The sequence below is a fragment of the Helianthus annuus genome, chromosome 16 (assembly GCF_002127325.2).
Source record: "Helianthus annuus cultivar XRQ/B chromosome 16, HanXRQr2.0-SUNRISE, whole genome shotgun sequence".
Classification (NCBI taxonomy): Eukaryota; Viridiplantae; Streptophyta; class Magnoliopsida; order Asterales; family Asteraceae; genus Helianthus; species Helianthus annuus.
In genome coordinates this window covers 11,816,680-11,841,493 of record NC_035448.2, presented here as the reverse complement: position 1 = coordinate 11,841,493, position 24,814 = coordinate 11,816,680, and the positions used below count along the sequence as shown (strand labels likewise).

Genomic DNA, 24,814 nt, shown 5'->3' with positions numbered 1-24,814 from the left:
GTTCTATTATACTTACCGGTTTCACGTGATATAAGGTACGTGTTCTATCCTCATTATACATTTACTTTATCTATCTTTATATATTATATATTAACTTATGTGCAACTATACATGACAAGTAATTACATTTTGCATTTTAGAAAATGTCTCACATTCGTAAAGGTTCATCCGCATCAAGTCCCGGTTTACGTAACATAAATGTGACTTCAGGAAATCCTTTGTCTGATATATCTAACGGTATGTTCTTAAATTTTTTTTTTTTGATATATTATTAATTCAATTATCTTTTCAATTCATTTCATTGTTTTACTAATTCATATATCATCTCAGTTGATATATGCAGCAACACTGACAAACCTGAAGCTGTTCAAAGAACAAAAGCTAGAAGAATATATTCCAACAGTAAAAGATTCAATACAACCTCATCGCAGACTCAATCCACACTAAATTATTCAACTCATAATAATAAAGAAAATTTAAGTTCATCCACATCTACCATGTATAACAGATCATTTTGTAGCCGTGGTATAAACATCAATTTTTCTTCTGCTTTATCATATTCGGAAATTCATAATACGAATCTTCCTTTTTCAACATATCCTTCACATGATATTTCCAATGGTATTTTCAAATCTATATTACTTACTTTATTACAAAATTTCTATTTATATAAATTTAACTAATGTATATGTCATTTTAGTTTCTATACGTAATGTAGACAAGGATGAGGCTGCAAAAAGAAGGAAGGCTAGACGTATATATTTGAATAGCAAAAGATTGAATAAAAATTCAACACAGACTCAATCGACATTAACTTCTTATACGACAAATAAAGAGAATATTAGTCTGAACACTACTTTTACGTTGAATAGATCATCTTTTAGCGTCCTCTCAAGTATCAATGTCTCTTCCGGTTCATCTAAATTCAATTCAGGTAAGACGCGAGTAATGTTGTTTTTATCATATTATGAAATAAGATTTTTTTTTCTTCTATCATCAAGTGTTTTAAAAAGCATAACAACTTTATTTCTATCTAATTTTACTAATTCATGTCATTTATGTACATTAATTTTCTTTTAGTTAACAATATTATTAGCAAACTTTTTAATATATAGTTAACGAAATTATATATTTTTTTAAGTTTGTTTTTTATTATATGATTTTATATCATTTGTTATAATAATTTTTATAGGAAACATTGCATCTTCCAGTGGTATTCCAAGAAACATTACAAGCAACTCAGCATCAGACATGATACCTTCTTCATCATCTACAATTCCACCAAATACTGTTATAGCATCAGACGAACCTTCACCATTGATAAGAATGTCATCAGGAAAGCGTAAATTAGTAAGAAAACGACGAAACTTAACACCTATACCTATTATTGATTTGACAACAGATGATGATAACGAGTTTGCTGATATCATTGATCAACATTTAAAAGGTGTTTCAAAAGGTAAAGTTAATCCTCTTTTATTTATTACTGCTTCACATATTTATTTTCATATTGTTTTTTAACAACATAGATTTATTATTTTTAATAACATTAATCTTTTAACTGAAATAAAAAAATGTACAGACTACTTGGATCATGGTGACCAGATAATCGTGTGTCGAACGTGTAGCGCAAAGCTATGGAAAGCAGAGGCGGATAGGGGAGAACAGAAGCGAAATAAACCTAACTATTTCCTTTGCTGTTCATACGGTAAAGTTTTGTTACCTGATTTTAAGCAGCCTCCTGAAATTTTGAAAGATCTATATGTTGGCGTCAGTGCGAAGAGCAAATTCTTTTTAAAAAACATTCGGCGTTATAATTCTATGTTCTCATTTACATCTATGGGAGGAAGGATTGACAAAACTATCAACCGTGGAAATGCACCTTATGTGTTTCGATTAAGTGGTCAAAATTATCATACTATTGGGAGTCTATTACCTGAAGATGGAAATGAGCCAAAATTCAGCCAGTTGTATACATACGACACAGATAATGAAATATTTAATCGACAAAATGCTGTTGGGTATGTATTAATTTCATAGTCTTTATAATTACTTATATTTGTCGATTTATTTTATATGATATTAATGTTAGTAATACATATATAATCGCTATTAATCCATACATTTTGTTAATTTTATAGGGGCTCAAACACTTCTTTTACAATAACTGAGTCAGCTTTTGATGTTCAGATCATTGAGGAACTTACACTTATGTTAGACACTAACAACGCTTTGGTTAAAATTTATCGACAAGCTAGAAATTGTTTAAATGAAAACCCTTACATCGACTTGAAGCTTTGTCTAATTGGTAAAAGATCCAAAGATGGTAGGACATATAACCTTCCTGAAGCTTCTGAAGTTGCTGCATTAGTTATTGGAGATCTGACTCAAGCTATTGAGAATCGTGATATAGTAGTGAAAAGAAGATCTGGTCGGATTGAGCGCATAAGTGAATTACATCCTTCTTATCTTTCTCTACAATACCCTCTTCTATTTCCATACGGAGAAGATATGTACAGGGTTGACATTCTTCATAGAGGTCTCAATCCAGACACGAACAGCAAACGTCCAATGTGTACTATGCGTGAGTTCTTTGCTTATAGATTACAAGATCGTGTCGATAAGTTTTCTTTGATTCATAATGCAAAAAGACTTTTCCAACAATTTGTTGTTGATGCTTACACTATGATTGAGAGTGAAAGGTTGTTTTACATACGGCGACAACAAACTCATTTGAGGTCAGAAACTGTTCAGAATATTCAGAATGCAAGTAATGCTGGAAAAAAAGATATGTCAAAAATTGGAACACGTATCTTTATTCCATCTTCCTTTACTGGCGGTTCTCGATATATGATGCAAAATTACTTAGATGCAATGTCTTTGTGCAAATGGTTTGGGTATCCAGATTTTTTCATCACTATTACGTGTAATCCAAAATGGCCGGAGGTGCAAAGGTTTTTAAAAGATACGACGATAAGGCCTGAAGATAGACCAGACATTTTGTGTCGAATTTTCAAGATAAAACTAGATTCCATAACAAAAGAATTGAAAGAAGGCAAGTTGCTCGGTAGAGTTAATTCTGGTATGTTTATTTATACGATAACATTTAAAGACTACTGTTTTTAAATAACGTTACTTTATATTTTATTAGTATTATTATTATTAATCTATATTTAATGTTGATAATATAAGTTACTTTATTTTTTTTCTAATTTATTATATTTTTGTTGTTGTACTCTGTAGTTGTCTATACTGTTGAGTTTCAAAAACGCGGACTTCCTCATGCACACATATGTGTATTCATGCATTCTGACAGCAAGATTCTATCTGTTGACCAACTAGATCCAATCATTTCTGCCGAAATTCCAGACATAGCCGAGGATCCAGAGTTATATAAACTTGTGGCAGACTACATGATTCATGGTCCGTGTGGTCCTCTCAATATGAATTGTCCTTGCATGATCGATCGTAAGTGTTCCAAGAAGTTTCCTAAGAAATTTGTTAACGAAACATGTTTGGATAAAAAAGGATTTCCAGTTTATCGTAGAAGGGATTCTGGCCTATCTGTTGTTAAATCACGTGTGAACGTAGACAATAGATATGTTGTTCCATATAGTAAAGTGCTGTTAAAAAGATACCAGGCGCATATTAACGTTGAATGGTGCAATCAAGTTGGTTCTATCAAATATTTGTTCAAGTACATTAACAAAGGCCCAGATAGAACTACTCTTAGAGTTGTTGAAAGTGGTAATCAGGATGAGCAGGAACCTGTAGTCGATGAGATAGAAAAGTATTACGATTGCCGGTATATTTCTGCATGCGAATCTGTTTGGAGGATCTTTTCCTATGATATTCATTATCGATATCCCGCAGTTATTCGATTGCCGTTCCATTTACCTGGTCAGCAAAACGTAGTATATGGCGCAGACGATGACATTGACGAGGTTCTTAACAAACCATCTGTTGCTTCTACTATGTTCTTATCTTGGATGAAGTGTAACGAAAAATTACCTGAGGCACGTAATCTTACTTATGTTGAGTTTCCATCAAAGTTTGTTTTTAAATTAAGAACTCGCAGTTGGGATATAAGGAAACGACATCCTTCAATCGGTAGGATTCATTCGGTGTTTCCTTCAGCTGGTGAAGCGTACTACCTCAGAATATTATTGAACAAAGTAAAGGGACCAAAATCTTTTGAAGATATTCGTACTGTAAATGGTACTTTGTATCCAACTTTCAGGGACGCATGCTATGCGCTAGGGCTTTTGGATGATGATAACGATTACATTGAAGCTATCAAAGAAGCTAATTTGTATGGAAGTGCTACTTATCTACGGACGTTATTTGGAACAATGCTGATGTCTGGTAGTTTGTCTAGACCTGATTTTGTATGGGAGAAAACATGGACGTATTTATCGGATGACATTTTATATAGACAAGAAAAACATTTGAATGTTGATGGTATGTCTTTTTTTTTTTTTTTTTTGCATGTTATCTAATATTCAATTAATATATTTATTAAATTAATTATTTTTTGTTGATAATTTTTTTATCTGAATGAAATAAAAAGAACTTCATTTGTACAAAAACTTTTTTGTTATTTACCCTTCAACTTCATTTATATCATATTTACCAAAATATACTTTAATATTCGACAGTAATAAAGAATTATTGTATTATTAAATACATCTTCAATTTTGTTTGCAGATTTAAATTATTCTGACGAAGAAATAAAGAATTTGGCGTTGTTAGAGATTGAGAAGTTCTTACTTCGTAATAATTCATCTCTGAGGATCGTAATAATTCATCTCTGAGGAACTATTCAAATATGCCTTATCCTGATGATGAGTCTATTTCTTCGTCTAACAATCGATTGATCAACGATGAGTTATCTTATTTCCAAAATACCATGGAAGATGAGTTGAATAATATGTTACTACTTTTAACAGATGAGCAACGTAATGTTTTTGATCAGATTATGGAATCTGTTAGAACAAACAAAGGTGGTGTCTTTTTTGTTTACGGATATGGTGGCACCGGTAAGACCTTTCTTTGGAAGACATTGTCGGCAGCAATTCGAAGTAAGTCTGAAATTGTTTTAAATGTTGCTTCAAGCGGTATAGCTTCTTTGCTACTTTCTGGAGTTCGAACAGCCCATTCTCGATTTTCCATCCCTCTGAATCTAAATGAGGATTCTCTTTGCCGCATGAAGCCTGGATCTGAACTTGCGTGTCTTTTAAAAAAAAACACAACTTATTATATGGGATGAGGCTCCAATGATTCATAAACATGCCTTTGAAGCATTGGATAGAACCTTAAAAGATATATTGATGCCTGATTGTTCAAATAGCGAAGCTTTACCATTTGGAGGAAAGGTAATTGTATTTGGTGGTGACTTTAGACAGATTCTTCCTGTTGTTCCTAATGGCTCTAGACAAGATATCGTGAATGCTTCCCTGAGTTCGTCATATATATGGAATAAATGCAAGTTACTAACGCTAACAAAAAACATGAGGCTCACTGTTGGCATGAATCATGGTGATATTGACAAGACAAAAGAGTTTGCTAAATGGCTTTTGGATATTGGCGAGGGAAAACTTGGTGGTCGCAACGACGGAGAAGCTGTTATTGATATACCTCTAGAACTGTTGATTACTGAGTCCACTAACCCTATTGGTAATCTGATCAACTTTGTGTATCCTTCGATACTTGAATCGTTCAATGATCCAAATTATTTTCAGGAAAGAGCCATACTTGCTCCTAAGAACGACGTTGTTCACGAGATAAATGATACCTTATTAGCAATGTTTCCTGGTGATCATAAAGAGTATCCAAGTTCAGATTCCATCTGCCAATCTGAGAATGTAACTGACCATATTCGACACAATGTTTACCCACCCGATGTTCTAAATGGTCTTAAAGTTTCAGGAATGCCGAATCATAAGTTGGTTTTAAAAGTTGGTGTTCCTATCATGCTGTTACGTAACCTTGATCAAAAAAACGGTCTGTGCAATGGTACAAGATTACAAGTCGTAAAACTTGGTGATCGGATTATTGAAGCAAAAGTGATTTCTGGTAATAATATTGGTACTAGAACTTTTATACCAAGGATCAATCTTTCCCCCTCTGACAAACGAATACCTTTCAAGCTTCAAAGAAGGCAATTCCCGATAGCTGTGTGTTTTGCAATGACGATAAATAAAAGTCAGGGACAGTCGTTATCTAAGGTTGGTTTGTTTCTAAAGCAGCCTGTTTTCACTCACGGACAACTATATGTTGCAGTTTCAAGAGTCAAAAGCATGGATGGTTTAAGGATGTTAATATTAGATGTTGAGGGGAACGTTACTAATAAGACTACAAATGTTGTATACAAAGAGATATTCTCAAATTTATAGTTTTGATTTATAGTTTCATTATTTTAATATTAATATCCAACTGTCATATTATTTATTCCTTTACTCCGAAATTTATATTTCCATTTTACTTTATATTTTTTTTTACATTTCATTTGTAATATATATCACATACAATTTATATAAATAATCTTAACCACATATAAACAAACACAAGTTAGTTTGTAAATAGATATATTTAAACATTGATAACCAACACGTATTTATGCACGATACCAACTGTTAATTACATTCAAAATTATGGTACTTTGTTGGATGATATAATAGTAGTTGTCTTTAACCATAAACTACCTACTAACAAAATAAAACATCATAACCATAGAAACTTTGTCCAAAAAAGAGTAAACCTAATAACATGATCACAAAACAGTCATCATTTGTTCTACACAAACACCTTCATCATTAGATTACCTGTTAACATGCATTAACCCCATCCACATTTGATAAGATCAGGAGATTTGATGAACTTACAAATGTGAAATGCAGTCTATCACCCAAACAAAGTCCATTCTCCTTCATGAACATCGCCCAACCTTCGATTGCATACCTTACAACATTTCCATTCTTTTGGCGCCTAACATTCATTTTGATTGTTTTTCCCTTCATGTTCCTCACGTTTAACTTATGAGATTTATTTCGGAATCCGGCTGCTCTTACAACATTAGCAGGCATTCTCTGCATGCAAATCCGTATTTAAGAACTCATTCAGCCATATTCATGTTATAATATTTCAGTCTATGATTTTTATGTAAAAAATACATACCATGCGGTTTTCTCCTTTCATTGTGAAATCATATTTTCCAATTTTCTCAACAGTAGTTGTTTTTGCAACAACTTTTCCTTCAACCTCCAATATCTTCAATCCATGATCATCCCTCTTTCTTTTTTCCTTTACCTTTTTTTTGAACACATACATTATATTTAGAATAAAATCTAAGTTAATAATAAATGTTGATCACTACATATTGTTTATTTATGATAAACGTACCATCCGTTTCCGAGTTATCTCTCCATCTGTTGAGACCTTTTCCATTTCAAATTCTGTCCTGCATATCAGCTCCTTACTGACCTCCGCATGACAATATGCCTCTACATGTTTTCCTTTCTTCGTAACCTATTAAGATAACCGCTATCTTTAGATAACAATAACCATTGACGCCTAATTAAATATGTCTATATATATTAATGAAACTAATACTTTATTTTTAATTTTTAAATAATTACATCATATTTTTTTGCTTTGTTTGTCTCTTCTGTCTTCGAAATCTTTGTTTCTACCTTTGAGTTTTCTTTTCCAGCAATGTTCTTAATCACTTCCTGTTTTTTACTACTTTCATGAATCTGTGTATCATAGTTAATAAAATTACAACATCTGATTGTAATGTGTTTTAATCTACATAAATATAAGGTTATTACCTCAGAAATCATCTCATCTGTGGAGTCATCATCATCATCACCGAAGCTCTGTTATACAATAAGATATTAGCAAAAGAGACGTAATTATTACTAAACTGTTATAGTTTAAGTTGATAATACTTACAGACTGGACGGTTTTGTAGTATGTGTCTTTAGGTATCTCCATCAGAGACTCATCTTCACTTTCTTCTTTTTTCTTCAAAACAACTTCAACTCCTCGACGATAAATCTTTATCTCAAATTTTTTGCTGTCCGTCTTCATCAACAACATTATATCATCATCTTCTATCCCAAGATCATCAAATAGTTTCGGACAACCTTTCGTAAAAACATAATTATCATTTATTTTGTCCGTCTCAACTTTCCAAATCTGACCTGCTGCACATATGTTATAATAATCGTTGACTGGCGTGTAAGAGTAACATTTTGTAACATAAGCTTCGGGAATCACCTGAAAAGTTTAGTAGCATTTTACTCTCAAATATATATGTATATCATTTATTTTACAACTATAAAGAAAAATAGATTAATATATAGTTGTATACTTACTATTATCTTTAAAATGCCGTGACGGTTTACTGTTACGAAAGATTCACCACATATGTTGTTGACGAAACAATCAATGTGAATATCTTTATCTTTCATTATCCTTAAGCGCAACAATGTCTGTTTTTTCAACTGAAGATCCCTTACGACATTTTTCCAACCATCAGTTATAACTGATTCCCCGCTTATACTTCTCAAATAAACTGTCTAACTTCTTTCACTTTCATGATGTATCACTACTTTAGTTCTTTGCCAATAATCACCGTATACACTCTTAACAAAGTCAATTGGCAGTACCTGTTGTTAAATTTATGTTAAAGATATTATCTAACACAAATTAGATTTACTTTATTTTATAACAATTGTAACATACCAGTTTCATCGAGTAATCATCATCTAACACAGTTATGCATGAGGAACTCATCTTTATATACCTGTAACCAATGATGTATATATTTGTTTACAATATAGTATAATACAATATACAATATACATATAAACAATAACAAAGCAACTGTTATCTCATCATCTAACCATAATTTTTTTCACAATAACATTCACAAACTATATCAACCAAATAAGTATAGTAACCTAAATTTTATACTTTCAAAGACAAACAATAAAATGTAATCCGTTTTAGATAAACATAAGGTACACAATAAATAACATCGTTAATCAAGATTTTTAATGTTATAACCTAATCAATGATACAAAATACAATGTTAATCAAGAATTTTTAATTTTCACAATAAGATGCACAAAATATATCAACCAAATCATCTTATTAACAGAAATTATATATTTTCAAACACATGCAATAGGATCTAATTTATTTTAGACATACATAAGATACACAACATTTAATTTCATAAAACTGAAAAACCTGATTTCATGTGTAAACCGTCAACAATCGCCGGAAATACTTCGGTGAAGTCACTCAAACCGAAAATTGGTGTTCAACTCAGATGATAATAAGTGTGCGAATCAAAGAGGAGATTTCCGTTAAAATGATCGGAAAATATGTAGGTAAACTTACTTTACCAATTTCTTCTTCACCGTCGGTTTAGGTTTCTTGAGCCAAGTGAATGTTGATTGAAGATGATGGAGTGTTGCAGCAGAGTTGATATGATATGTGATGATTATAGTTTCTATTTTATTTTTAATATTTAAGTATCGATGTTATTATTTGGCATATATCCGTTATTTATGTCATAATATTAAACTAATGTTATTTATTTTACCCATTATGTATTTGAATATTATACAAAAATATATATTCACTAATTAGTACTAATATTTCGTAAAACCTTTTAATATGTTAAATTTTTATTACTAGCAATATTTTGTAAATCTATCAAATTTTTATTACACATTTACAATAATTACATTAATTTCTATACTTTTGTACAATATTGAGTTTAATAATTATTTACATAAATAGTTATAAGAATTTTTGATTCTATAGTATCTTTAATTTTACTTTCCAATTTTCTCATATAAATACATGCTGATATTTTTTTCTTTCATTCTATGTGTTGCCATTAGTATTCGATTGTTAGTATTCTTTCTCAACTGTCGTGTTTGGGTGAAGATGTATCGTCATGGTCCGTATTTCATCATAACTCTACTTGATCCACTATCCCTTCAACAGGTACATAACTTTCATTATTGTTTTTATAAACTATTTATTAGTATTGTTTGATGTTTGATATTTTATTCTAAAGAAATTTTACATTTATTTTTTTTGGTTTTCAGGCTATACCTATATGTATGAGTAGATTTATATGGACGAATAAGTTACAATCCTCAACTGTTAGCCTTAAATTTGATGAAAAGCATTCATGGCGTGTTCGCATCAAATTAATAGAAGATGTATTCTACTTCACGGATGGATGGCCTGAGGTTTTAAATTACTTTGGCCATGGATATTTCTTTATTATTTTCAACTATCTTGGTGATCGTACTTTTAAGTTCAAGCTTTTCTGTCATGATCCAAATCAAGAGTGGGGGAAACCGTTTTGTAAAATTATTCAAAATCCTTTACAAACTCCAATGGTACGTACTTTTATTATAGATTTATATTTTTTTTTCTCGATTTATGTAAAACATAATACTCATAAATTTTATAATAATTAATTTCTTTACAGGTTATACCAGATACTTTTCTTTCAGAACATTTTGATTATCATTTACCGGATAACAAGGTTATACTTAACGTATCCGAGAATCATAAATGGGAAGTCCGTATTAGAAAGATTGGTCCAAATTATTGTTTTGCTGATGGTTGGTTTAAATTTATTGAAGATCTCAGGTTAAATCCTGGCGATATTTTGTGTTTTAAAATAAACGACGTGAAAGATTTTAATATTACCATATTCAATAAGCACGGTCGTCAAGTTTTGTTAAACAACACTCCTTTTATTGAGCAAGAATATGAACATATTACCAATGTTGAAGGTTATCGACAATTTAGTGACGATCCTATCTATCCTTTTTTTGCAATGACAGTATCTAATGAATTGGTATTCTACTATGCTTTTTTATGTTTATTTTTTTTATTTTTAGTTTTTTTCATTTAATAACATTAACATATTTTTAATGTGCTTACAAAATGTAGATCCTTCCCAAATTGATTACTGACATAAGTGGTTTAAATGAGTTTTCTGAAGTAAACATCAAAGTTGTTAAAGGAAATACTTGGGTTAAGAATCTTCGTACACACATTATTGATGGTCAAATAAGGTTTCTCAATCAATTTATTATCTTATTTATTATTTAACTTTCACTGTATTTGTATATGAATTACTAACATTTTTTTCATATTTTATCTAACATAGGTACGGTGTTGTTGGATGGCATGATATAATTGAAGCTGAACATATTTCCGTAGGTGACGATTGTTTCTTCAACTGGTCGAAAAGGAATTCCAAGTTATTGGTTACGAAACTCCAGCAAGCATAAGTGCTATAGTAATAGGCTTTCACTTTTTATTTAAAATCCGAAAAAACAATTACCTTACATCAACTTTTTGATCACCCTTTTTTTATGTTTCCGGTACAATGCGTTTGTTATTTTATCTATTTTAAATTCAGATTGCCATTATAACCAGAAAATCAAATCGTATCAACTTCAAATTTCAATAGTAAGTTCATGCATACAGTTTCTTTATGATCAGTATAATCGTATTTTTTTTCTAAAAAAACAAACATATCATTTCTCAACACCGCGAAATTCGCGGGTATTAGCACTAGTTTTATATATTAAATAATAAAAAGTTATATCTTTAAGAACTCTGTGTATTGTACGGGTTGAGTAAATTTTATTTTATATATTAATAATGAAAAAAGTTACATTTTTAAGAACCTCCTGTATTGTATGGGTTGAGTACATGTAATTTTATATACCAATCAATAAAAAGTTATATCTTATTATATCTTTATAAACCCTATATATTATAAAACTTTTGGACTAAACTGACAAAATGACACAAACCACATGGACTAAAATGCCATTTAACTCTTTACATTATATTAATTTATATTTAATGTTAAGATAAATAATTTTGAAATCTAATAAATATTTCAAAAGATTATATTATCTCCTATACAAATTGTTTAAATTTAATTTTATAATATCTTTTAATTAATATTAATTATCTATAGTTAAGTAGGAGATAAAGATGAGAAAACTAAAAAATAGATGACTCCAATGAATGACATGTGTCCTAAAATTGGTTTCTTTTATTATATAGTATAGATAATTTTAAACAAAAAATAATAATCGAATAAAGTTAAATAAAAGACATTATTGGAGATGTGTGTTTAGTAATTTTGTTTGTAACTTAGTTTTAAATATTTTTTTATTATTTATATATAAATGAAATATTAAAAATAATTTATTATAAAGTAACTAGGTTGGAATCTCGTGCATTACACAACACTAATTAGTAAAACTTGATTTTATTTTTAAAAATTTAAATCTGTGTGATCATAAAAGGCAAAATAGGAAAACGAGAATCTTCCAACTATAAAATTAAAAAAAAAAAGAAACAAAATAATAGTCAACTAAAATTTTATTATAAAAATGATAAAATTCAAATATTGAAAACGTAAGATGTTGGATGAAAATGAAATAAGGAATGCATTAAATTTAATATTGAAAAGGAAATCAGGTAAATTTGAAACGGGCAAGGATCTGTGTGTAAGTTAATTGTGTATAACATTTAGGCGGAAAAACAAAAATTAAGGTTACCTAGAATTGTGTCATGTGTCCCCTAAGTTTTTAATTTATTAGGTATATATTAAATACCAAGAAGGCAAATCCATAGGCGGGCGACATTGAATATCAACTACAAATCAGTTGTAATTATACATATAGTGGGCGTAGTTTTTTGTGATAGTTACCAAATTCTCAACGCGTGCGCGACACGAAAAGATTATAACTCTTCTTATAGCGAAGACATTTAATATGTCATACTTTTTGTATGATTTTAAGTATGTATTAAACATAAAAGAAATAATATAAGTAACTTTCTTAGGGGTATAGATAGATATCTAATTCTAATAAAGAATCCCACTAAATGTCATGTGTCAATTTCTTATGCTATATCAACAATAATAAATTACCAAGAATGCCATGTGCAACATCTCCTTCACTTTAAAGAATGTTAATATATATATATATATATATATATATATATATATATATATAGGGTGGGAGTTCACTACAAAGTCCATTTTTCCTACAAAGTGTAAAAAGTCATAAAACACTATAATATCAACCATAAAACACACTCAAACCCCACAACTAACAAAGTGAAGATTCCTAAAATGTCATATTTGTGGGTTTTGTGTTGTGTTTCGGATGATTAGGCTTTGATTATCGAATGACTAACATTAGTATGTTTTATGTTGATTATCATGTTGTGTTTTATATTCATAGTTCTACGATGGTGTGTTTGAAGTTTTTATGGACTGTTAGGGTTTGGATATTGTGTTTTAGTGATCTTCAATCTGTTATTTGTGGGTTTTGAATGTGTTTTATGGCTGAAATTGTGGTGTTTTATGACTTTGTACACTTTGTAGGAAAATGGACTTTGTAACCGAACCCCACCCCTATATATATATAGCGACAACTGTCAAAAATCCAGGTATTCGTACAATTAATTAACCATGATTAGTGCTTAATGACTGTGCTAAATTACAAATGGTTGCTTTCTGATTCCTGCATCATATTTACATGTGCATCACGTTTCATACTGTCACATCATCATCTCATGCAAACTTTAGTGACATAAATGATGCACAAAGCACGGTTACCACAGTTAGCGGATAACTCAGAAAAATGCTGACGATGTTCAGTACATAGACAAACAGTGTTTTGAGACCCCGTATGGGCCAAAGGCAAGGTACTACACTAGTATGGTGTGTAGGGAAGTAAGGACCATAAAACTGCTTCACTAGGTGATAGTTTAAGTGCCGGGAAGTGCCTAAAACCCACTCAAAGTGCTGAACTCAGCATATTTCAGCAAAATTCAGCATTTTAACAAGCTAGTAATATGAAAAAATATGACTAAATGGTCCTGAATGCTTTTCTAAGTGTCGGGAATTAAAAGTGTCACAAAAGGATACTTAAAGATCACTAAACGGAATAGTTTGACACTTTAACGAACCGGTATCTAACCGAACAACCGGACATTACCCGAAACACCAAAATTGCACTAGAAGCATTGTTTTAATGTTTCTGAGCTAGTTATGATCCCCGAACACCCTAACATACTATATAACATCTAATACACATGAGCACTAACTAATACACTTAGAATCCTAATTAATCATCTAACTAACCATTAAACATCAACTAAATACCCCCCCCCCCTAAGTGGACGGTCACTTATGTGACCCCACTTCCAAAATCTTACAAGATTTCTCTAAATCTTCCATGATTTTTTGAAGGATTTGTATGGTACTTGATGGACACAAGACCCATTGGATAATATCATTAGATGGATATAAGAATACATGGAGCCCTCATTCTCACACCACTTCACCACAACTCACCTCTCTCCCCCTCCTCCCTCTTGTATCGGCCGAGAACCACACCAACACCAACACCAACACCAACACCACCACCACCACCTTTCATCCATCATCCATTCATTCCAAGTTGTACTTAAGGTGTAAGGAGCCATACAAAGAAGTTTGGTGCTCTTAGATCTTGAAGGACCTTCATCATTTGCTATTATCCTCCTTTTTGTCATCACCATCATCTTGTGGTCCTCCCTAGCCTTGCTCTAGTAGTAAGGCCCTCATAACCCTTTGTTACTTCATATATTGTTGGTTAAAAGATGATGAACAATGTTAATCTTGTTGAACACTAAAGAACCTAATCAAGAAACTTGAACATAAGCTTAACATACGATGAAATCTTGATGAAACTATGTTGTTTAGTGTATGTATGATATTTGATTGTTATTTTCTTGAGATTATGATGTTGATCACCATAAGGAGCTTGCTAGATTGTGATTAAACACATGATCTAGCAAGTAAGAGGATGATTTTGAGATAACACAAGATGATCATCCTCATGTGTAAGCATGAACTTGAAAAATAAAGTGATTTCTTGAAAAATAATAATCAAAGTGAGTTAATAATCTTATGGATCTAAGAATAATGAGTGGTTTTCCAAAAGAACCAAGTTCAAAATATGATTTTTAGAAGATCTTGGTTCTTACTTAAATATACACTATTTTTGGTGATAAAACAAGTGTATAAACACTTGTGAAACAAGAAGATGTCATAAGGAAATGTTTTTGTAAAACATGTTTACAAGTTGTAAACACCTGAATTTACCAAGAATGAGATTTTTAAAGAAATAAACACACTTTAAAAGGTAACTAAACCTACTAAACACACTACCAAGTTACTACAAGTTTTTATGAAAATTCAAGTTCATGATTATTATGTAAGTAGCATTGTTTTGGCACTTGGTAAGTGTAGAATGTCTAGGGTTGAATATTGATTGTTTGTGATGATTTTGAAAAGAAAATGATATGCTTTGATAGCATGGACACCTCCATTTTTAGGGGAAACTATGGCAATATTTTCTAAAAATATAAACACTTAGAAAAATATTTTCTAAACAAATATTTGCAAGTGTGTTTTGTGACAACCCGAAACTCCAAGGTTAGTTTGGTAACCTTGATTCCTCGTTAATTCTTTGTATTTCATGTTAATTGCGATTCATGGTCCTTTATGTTACTTGCTAGGGTAAAACTGTTGAGTGTAAACGTGACCTTGCGCTACACACACATATACTCTTATTACCTTTTTGTGTTTGGTCCACACTTGTGTTGAAACCAATTCACACAAGTCGTACAAGCCAAACCATCACTTGGGTTATTAAGCCAATCATGAATATTAGAAGCCCATTTAAGTTATAAATTGGCACATGTGGGTTCGGCCCACGTTATGTCGATTTGTAATAAAAGAGGGGGGGGGGGCGTGCATATATATCTTGATCAAACCCTACCTCTTCCTTAAGTTCGTGCGGCAACAGTAGCAGATCCCCTTTTCGAGTATATCAGTTGGTCGATTAACACTTGTGGGTTAGTATCTTTATTGATGCTTGTGTTTATGTGTTGCATGATTAATTCACATGAAATAGAAATCACATGTTAGTGGCTGATATTGGGTTGTGTGTAAACATATTATATGCATAATACTTGACATTGATGACAATCGGTTGTGTGTAGGCATGATTGATAGGCTACATAGGATTAATAGACTACATGAAATTAATGATGATCCATGTGCTACCAAACTCAAATCAGGAAGACACCTAATGAAGTTGTCAGTAGGCATGTTATATGCATGATTGATGAATTGCATGATCATTGAAGTAGTAATAATATATCATGTTAAAATTATTGTTAACTACTAGTTGATGGCTGCATTATTTTTATATAATCTGGATATTTAAGAATTGTTATTAATATTGGATATTAATGTGGGGAATGCCATGATACGAACCGGATGTGTTGTCATGTGAAAATTTGATTATGTACATGTATAACTAGCCGCTGAATAGAAGCATGGTTCGGGTAAAGTATGAACCGAAAATACGGACGGTTATACTAGGACTCAAGCTTGATGATAGGGCCGGTTTGTAAACTGTTTTAGGTAGTGAAGTTAATTATTGTATGATTTTGATATGTTGATAAAGGGTTGCCGTGCAAAAACTGAATTGATAACATGTAAGTTGTGAATTGAGTTCAAGGTAAAACCCAATGGATGGGTTGAGTTGTGATATGGGCCGCATAGTCAATGAGTACACAGTATGTTGTTATGGATTAATATGGGGCCGAATCATATACAACTGTTGGGCCGGATAAAACTGCCAAGGCAGTGGGCCGCATAGGATAGAATTTGGGCCGGACTTTGTATGAAAATCTGTTAGATATTGGGTTATATGCGCATGTTCTAATCTTGGGTCATACACCTACTAGTCGCTTTTGTAGGCATGTACATGGTGTATTTTTACGAAACATAACAGTGTATTGCAAGTCGTGATGATTATATGCGCGTCAGTTATGATGTAATCTATTAGCGGGCTGTGCACGTTTATAATTAGACTTGAAATGTATGATAAGTAGATCATGTGTGTGTGTATGACGGGTTTGGATAATTATCTACTAGCGCTTGTTGTTTGCTATAGTCGGGTGAATAAACTGGTATGATTCAAAAGTAAATGGGTGTGCTACGTGAACTATGAACTGTACATGCTTGATGTGAACCCCGAATACGCTAAATGGTTGTATACTAAGTGCATGAAAAACTAACTGTTACCGGTACTCCTTTTAGGACGTGATTGTTCAATTGCTAATCAAGTAGATAACCTTACCGAGCAAACCTAAGGTGAGTTCACTACATTCGAGCATGTGTCCCAGTGGTTGGGGACAGTCAGGGGGTATCCCGTGGGGGGGATAAGTCTTTGGGTAAAAACGGGTATATTGGTTAATATTCTCACCTATCATATTTTGTAAGTCCCTCATCGGGTATTAGTTAGTAGCGCTACTTAGGTTTGGCACCCTCACACCGCTCCTGTAGAGGACGGAGGTGAACTAATGACCCAGTCTGGCCCAGTACTAGATAGGAGTACGTGGGAAGGGCAGTCGTGTATTTCAGGAGCCGTCATTGTTCGGAATTGAGATATTAACAATATTACTTGCATCGGTTATTGAACTGTTTTACATATAACGGGTAACAAACATTTTCTAAAACTGTGAACTCGCCAGCTTTGTCTGATACATGTGTTACATGCTCGCAGGTTCTTAGGTACTTGGAACTCAGGAACTTGCTGGCTGGAGGGTACGAGTGGTCATGGTTGCATCGATGAGTTATTTAACAAACATTTATTTACTTTGGTTGTGTGAAACATATACTTTGTGATACGTTGATGCTTCCGCTGAACTTAATGGTTTCGAACAGTTTGGGCTTGAATTTTATTATTAATAATTTATGAACCTTTGTTTTGAACTTGTGATTCAAGGTAATTGGTGGCTCCTAGCTTGTTGTCACACGCCTAACAGGGACACTCCCTAGGTGGTAAATTGGGGGTGTGACATGTTTAACTATGGTTTTCAATATAAACTTTGCCATAGATTTTGTTACAAAAATACAAGTATTGGAGGTTGGTTTTTATAAATAAAAATGTATAAATATGTACTTAGAGTATATATTTACACATTGTGTGTGATTATTTGTATACTTGGTGTAGTAGTTATATTATTTTAGGATTTAAAGTAATATAACTATTTACAATCCAAAATAATACCAAAAATCACAAGGAATAAATATATATAAGTTACGCACTTAACATTGCGAAACCGAACGCAAGAACGTAACTTATGAAATATTCCGGGAAATACCGTTACAAATATATTTTTGGTAAATATTATTTTGGATACAAGAAATGAAAATATGATTTTTGTAAATATTACAAAGTTGTATCATATTTTTGACAAGGAGAAAATATTTTATTATTGGAAGTTAAAATATATTTTCTTAGAATATTTAGAAGATATACGATTTTTGAGAAAAATATATATTTTTTTGAAATACATTATTTTTGGACAAAATAAGTTAAATATATTTTCTAAAGTGGGACTTGAAAATATATTATTTTGGGATTACAAATACAAGAATACGAAGATACATGTATGAGATACCCCCATCCTTGGGAAGGAAATGCGAAAATAAATACTTGAGAAGTATTATTACAAAAATATTGTTTAGCAATTATTCCAAAATTAAATATAATTTAAAGTTAAAATAGTCAACAAGGAATTATAACTTGGGATAATATTAAATAAAACGTAACTCAAAAACGTAAATACTAAGGCAAGGCACGGCACGGCCCGTTCGTCTAATGGACCCTAGTACATTGTAGGGAGTCGTGTTTGCTGAGGAGATTTGAGTTACGAGTACAGAAGACACAAAACCGTGAGTTCATGTCCCCCTTTTCTTTAAATTGTTTTGTTTATTAACTTCGGGGGTGAAATACATGTTACAAAAGGATTACATACAAATATAATTGGTATGGTTAGCCTAGGAAAGAACCATAGATCATGTGAATGGGTAGGCGGATACTTGAGACCATTAATCCTTGTATAAGGACCGAGGGCCATGAGTGATAGATCTATTTGGGTGTAGCGAGCCCACACCCATGAGGACCAGGGTGGCCCATAGGGTGACTATGTCTTCCAGCCGGAAGCCCCGTACAAATTTGCTAGGTTTGAGTCTTCCTACACCGTCACACATATCAGTGGCCTTGCAAACCATTGGTGATCTTTTCCTTGTTTGCTTTCATACCGGGATTTACATACACTGTTTACAAAGGTTTATACATACTTATACAAAAACATGAACTCGCTCAACTTTTGTTGATGTTTTCAAATTACATGTATTTCAGGGAACTAAGTGGATCTGGCAGGTGTTGCATGTTTTCAGGCTGCGTCATGAATGAAGGATGTCATCCAGAGTCATAGGGTTTAGGAGGTGTATCCTATTCCTGGACGGGATACATGTTTCTAAATTCGGTTTTATTTAAGGTCTTTTGTTGAGTCTTCGTGAACTCGTTTAAACATGTTGTGGTTGTAACTTAAAATTTGGTGTCTATGTTTCAGACAAGTAAGTTGTGGTATTTTCTAAACTTAATATATGCGTGAACATCTTATGGTTTTTATCATATAGCGTTGTTATGATTGAATGCTATGGTATTAAGAAAGTCACACCAATAATCACGCTTCCGCAAAAGTCAGGGTGTGACACACACACACACACACACACACATATATATATATATATATATATATATATATATATATATATATATATATATATATATATATATATATATATATAAGTAAAGAGTACTGTACAAATTACCTTATCGTACATTACATACGTGACCATAATAGCCACACACGTGTCCTGATTCGTTATTTCATACATAAGGTTAGATGAGGCAATTAATTCAATCATCTGAGGGTAAATTCGTATCTTCATTCAATCAGCGAGCGAGAAGTTCGTTACACTAATATCCCGGTAATTATCATTCGAATCAATTTCAAATTTTTCATAATTCTCAATTTGCAGTTATCGTTCGTATGTGTTAGGGTTTCATTCAATTGTTTTTTTTCGATGGATCCACAGAGCAGCACTAGACAAGCAAATGTTGATGTTGAAGAAAGTCGACCTATCGGTGATCATGCTCAATTATCTGCATATCAGAGAGTTTCTATTGAGGATGTTTTAAATCCGCCATCTGCAAATCCAAATCCAAATCCAATTGCAAGTTCAAGTGCTCTAAACGATTGTTTTAATGGTAATTATGTTAATTCGGATCTCTAAATTGTTCGTATACATGTTTTTTGTTTAATCGCACCTCTAATTTTACATTGTTGTAACTGTTTATGAAGTTTGAATGTTGAGTATATTTTTCACATCAAAGAAATATGTACAAATTCGCATGTTATGAGTCTTTCAATTCGCATTTGATGTTTATTTTCCTTAAGTATTTCGCATGTTATGGTATAATAAATCGCATAGATAAAACAGATTAATCCAAATCATCAATTTCGCATGTTTTTTTCATAGATTTCGCATGTGTTGGTGTTCTTTAAAATGAAATTATGCTGTTATTAATATATCGCATGTAAATAGTCCGATAATTCGCATGTTTTTTGATTTTCTGATTTGATTCATTTAGATGAAAGGGTTTACACTCCGGAGGTTCAAGTATCAGCTACACCTGTGGTTGGAATGCAATTTATCTCTATTGAACAAGCATATGCGTTTTACCAAGCATATGCTAAGTTAGCTGGTTTTTCTATTCGAAAAGGTGTTGAAGTGCACAGTGGTGGTATAATCAAAACTAAGTATTTTGTTTGTTCTAAAGAGGGACATAAGCCATTGTGTATTGACGATCGTTATTCGAAGTTAAAGAAGCAATTCAAAACAAGGAACAGGGGGACTATTAGAACGGGATGCAAAGCTCAACTTATGATTTGCACTGTGGATGGTAGATTATATACAGTAAAGAGATTTGTTGATGGGCATAATCATAAGTTTGTTTGTCAAGATGATATTCACATGCTGCCAGCTTACAGACAATTGTTAGATGTCCAGGAGGAGTTGGTTTGGGAACTAGGCACTTTAAACCTTGGTCCTGTCAAAGCTTTCCATATAATGAGGAAACGTTATGGTGGTTTCGAGAACGTTGGTGCCACGGTTGATGATTGAAAAAAAATAAACAGCTATATAGGAGAATATGACGCTGACATGGTGATTAATAGGATGACTGACAAAAAACAGTATTTAGTTGATTATTTGTTTAAATACTCTGTTGATGATGACAAACATTTAACTGGTTTGTTCTGGGCTGATGGTTTATGCAAGCTTAACTATATGGAATTTGGGGATGTGATATCCTTCGATGCAACTTTCAAGACAAACAGGTTTGTGTTTGAAGACAAACATGTTTTATTACTATTTTTCGCATGTTATATGTCTTCATGAGCTTGTTATATAGCATGTGTAAAAGTGGTGTTGACTATATCGCATGTTATACCTTTTATTTTCGCATGTGGTTTTTGTAATTCGCATGTTTTCAACGTATTTTCGCATGTATTGTTCAGGTACAAGATGGTGTTTGTCCCGTTCACTGGTATTGACAACCACTGTCGAAATGTAACACTTGGAGCTGGGTTGTTGGCATCGGAGAGCATTGAATCATATAAATGGCTTCTGAATTCATTTTTAAAGTCATTTGGTCAACAGCCAAAGGTTGTATTGACGGATCAAGACCCTGCTATGAAACAGGCTATTGAGGAGGTTTTCCCTATCAGCAGACACAGATTGTGCATGTGGCACATAATGAAAAAAGTGGTAGATAAGGTATAGCATGCTATATTGTCTTCTGTTAGCGTTATTTTTTTATATTATATATTATTTTTATAGGCTGATATAAAAAGCAGTTATTGTTTTAGGTTGGACACGAGTTGTGCAATAACGATGAGTTTAAAAGGAGGATGTGCGACATTGTATGGACTGATTCGATTGAGCCCGAAGAATTCGAGAGACAGTTGAAGTTGGTGATGATTGAGTTCGGTCTCACAGAAAACAAATGGATCGATGATATGTTTGTGATGAGATCCATGTGGATTCCGGCTTTTTACCGACATGAGCCAATGTCTGGACTTATGAGAACAACCTCAACATCAGAGAGTGAGAACCATTTTTTCTGCCAGGTTGCTAATTCACAACTCACTCTCGTAGAGTTTATGAATCATTTCGACGGTGCAATGGATGTCCAACGTTTTCATCATAGAAAGAACGATCATATTTCAAGATATACCGAGCCTGCTGATTGGAGCGAAACTACATTGGAAAAAGATGCTGCTAAGATATTCACCAGATCTATATTCTTTGATCAGCAAATAGAGATCTATGGTACAATTTCTGAATGTCTGCCCATGGACACTAAAATAGAGGGTCCACAAATCAGGATAATGTTGAAGGACCTCAAAGCCCATGTAGATGGTTTATTGGAGGTATTATAGCATATTTATTTCAAACATGCGATTTGTTGATAACATACATGCGAATTTCAATTTTTTTTCAGTTCATCATCTTGCAATATGCGATTTTGGTTTTTATCATGCGATTTTTAAAATTTCTTCATTTTCATTATTTTTAGGCATGCGAAATTGTTAAGTTACACATGCGATTTTAATTGTTATTATTATATATATATATATATATATATATATATATATATATATATATATATATATATATATATATATATTTTGTTTTTCCTAGGTGTGGTTCAAGAATCTTGAAGATGATGTAACTGCACAGTGTAGCTGTTTGCGTTTTGAGCAGTATGGGCTGCTATGCAAACACATTTATTTTCTTTTCAAGATGTTTGGTGTTAAAGAAATACCAAACAAATATGTTATGAAGAGGTGGACGAAGGATGTTGTGCCGAATGAGTTAAATGTGAAGTACAATCTAAATGTGGGTGGCAAAAATGTGCAACACAGGGCTAAACGGATTGCTCGTGAAATCATCCACACAGGGGAGTATTTGGTTAGTAATTTGATTTCCGACCTTGATCAACTTTTTTTAGTGAGGGATCAAATGATGCAACTTAAAGAGAGAGTTGATCAGAGTCGAATAACCAAGCAACTTGATCCAAAATTTGACCGATTTTCAAAGTTGATTGGTTATCAACAACCAATAACTAATGCTCCTCCTACTGTCTGTGTGCCGGCTGGTATAAGAAACAAAGGTCGCGGCTCGCATAAAAGGATTAAATCTAAGAAGGAACAAATGATCAGCCGCAAAGGGAAAGGGTCAAGGACATGTAGCGTATGTAATGAAAAAGGTCATGACATTCGGACTTGCGAGGAGCTGAAAACCAAACAACAAGGTAAACAGCAAAAAAAGAAGAAGAAGGGCGTCCACATCGAAAATGTTGCCAGAGACAAAGACAATGAGGTTGAAGACGATGAAGAGGAAGATGAGTTTGAAGATTACAGTAGTGATGATGGATCTGAAGAAGAAGATCAGTGGGAGGAGGTTTCGAAAGATGATGAGGAAGAGTAGTTTTTTTTCTAAATGGACATGCGAATTTATACGAAAAACATGCGATTTTTTATATTCATCTGTTTATATCAGTTTTCATGCGATTATAGTTTTTAAACATGCTATTTTATAATCTTCAGTTTATAATAATTCTTACATGCGATTTCACTTTTATTACATGCGATTTGTGAGTTATCTTGTTTTTGTTATGTGACAATGATGGCTATATTATTCATGCGATTTAATATTAAGAGCAAACATAATATGTGTTCAAAACATGTACCCAAAATATAATAATAGTTATTGTCTAACACAGCAACAACCACAAAACGATTAAAAAGATATTTTAGTTACTTGAAGCAAATATTTTGTCACGTTCAGAAGAGTTGAACTCCATCTTCTCCTTCACAGTGTTCAGAGCATCTGTCAGGAAAGAGAAGGCTAAATCATCAGCTCGAGATTGCTCTTTTATGTGATCCAAAGCTCTGTCTCTAAAGCTTGATTGTGGTTTTTGAAGTAGCTTTTCCCATATTGCTTGATTTTTCTTGATTTCTTCAAGAATTTTGCCCTGCACATCAAGAACCAAATAAGAAGAGGTGACATCAGTGCTCATTTTTGTCAACGTACGAGTTGACAATAGCTCTTTGATTGCAATGTTTTTTATTGTTTCTAAATCTTCAGATGCCATTTTTGTTGGTCTGTGTTTTTGTGTGTGTTTTTTTTTTGTCTTCTATGTCTTAATATGGAAGGTAGTTATATCTAGGTTTTTTATATTAATACTAGTGCTAATTCCCGCGAATTTCGCGGTGTTGATAAATGATATGTTTTTTTTTTGTTTTTAGAAAAAAATAACGTTTATACTGATCATAAAGAAATTGTACGTATTGAATTATTATGAAAATCTGAAGTTGAAGATGAAAAAAACAACGAACCAACGTACTATATATCTAAAATAACTGAAAAGATAATTTAATTTATATGACTAAAAAATCTATAAATTATGCTAAATACAAAGGAATTTACGTATCACATACATCATGACTTTTTTATGCAACACATCAATTCAATCAACCATTTCTAAAATTGACCTGCAATTGATCCATAGATCTCAATTTGCACAAACTAAATGAAACAAAATTAAAAGAAGCTTTATTTTATAGCATTGTCTAACGAAATTGCTTGACTAAATCCAAATACATATAATCACAATCAACAAAAAACATGTTACATTTACAACTGAAAATGCACCACATACATTTAATCACAATCAACAACAAAATGTTACTT

At 32.3% G+C, this 24,814-nt stretch overlaps 1 protein-coding gene across 1 annotated transcript; it reads left to right on the top strand.

Moving 5' to 3' along the window:
* Positions 1–143: 143 nt before the first annotated feature.
* LOC110924026 lies at positions 144–6,395 on the top strand. The gene is made up of 8 exons (XM_022168071.1): positions 144–237; positions 331–621; positions 701–934; positions 1,193–1,459; positions 1,583–2,021; positions 2,142–3,082; positions 3,216–3,239; positions 5,923–6,395. Exons 1-8 carry the CDS (start codon positions 144–146, stop codon positions 6,393–6,395), a joined length of 2,763 nt encoding a protein of 920 aa, XP_022023763.1.
* Positions 6,396–24,814: the final 18,419 nt, after the last annotated feature.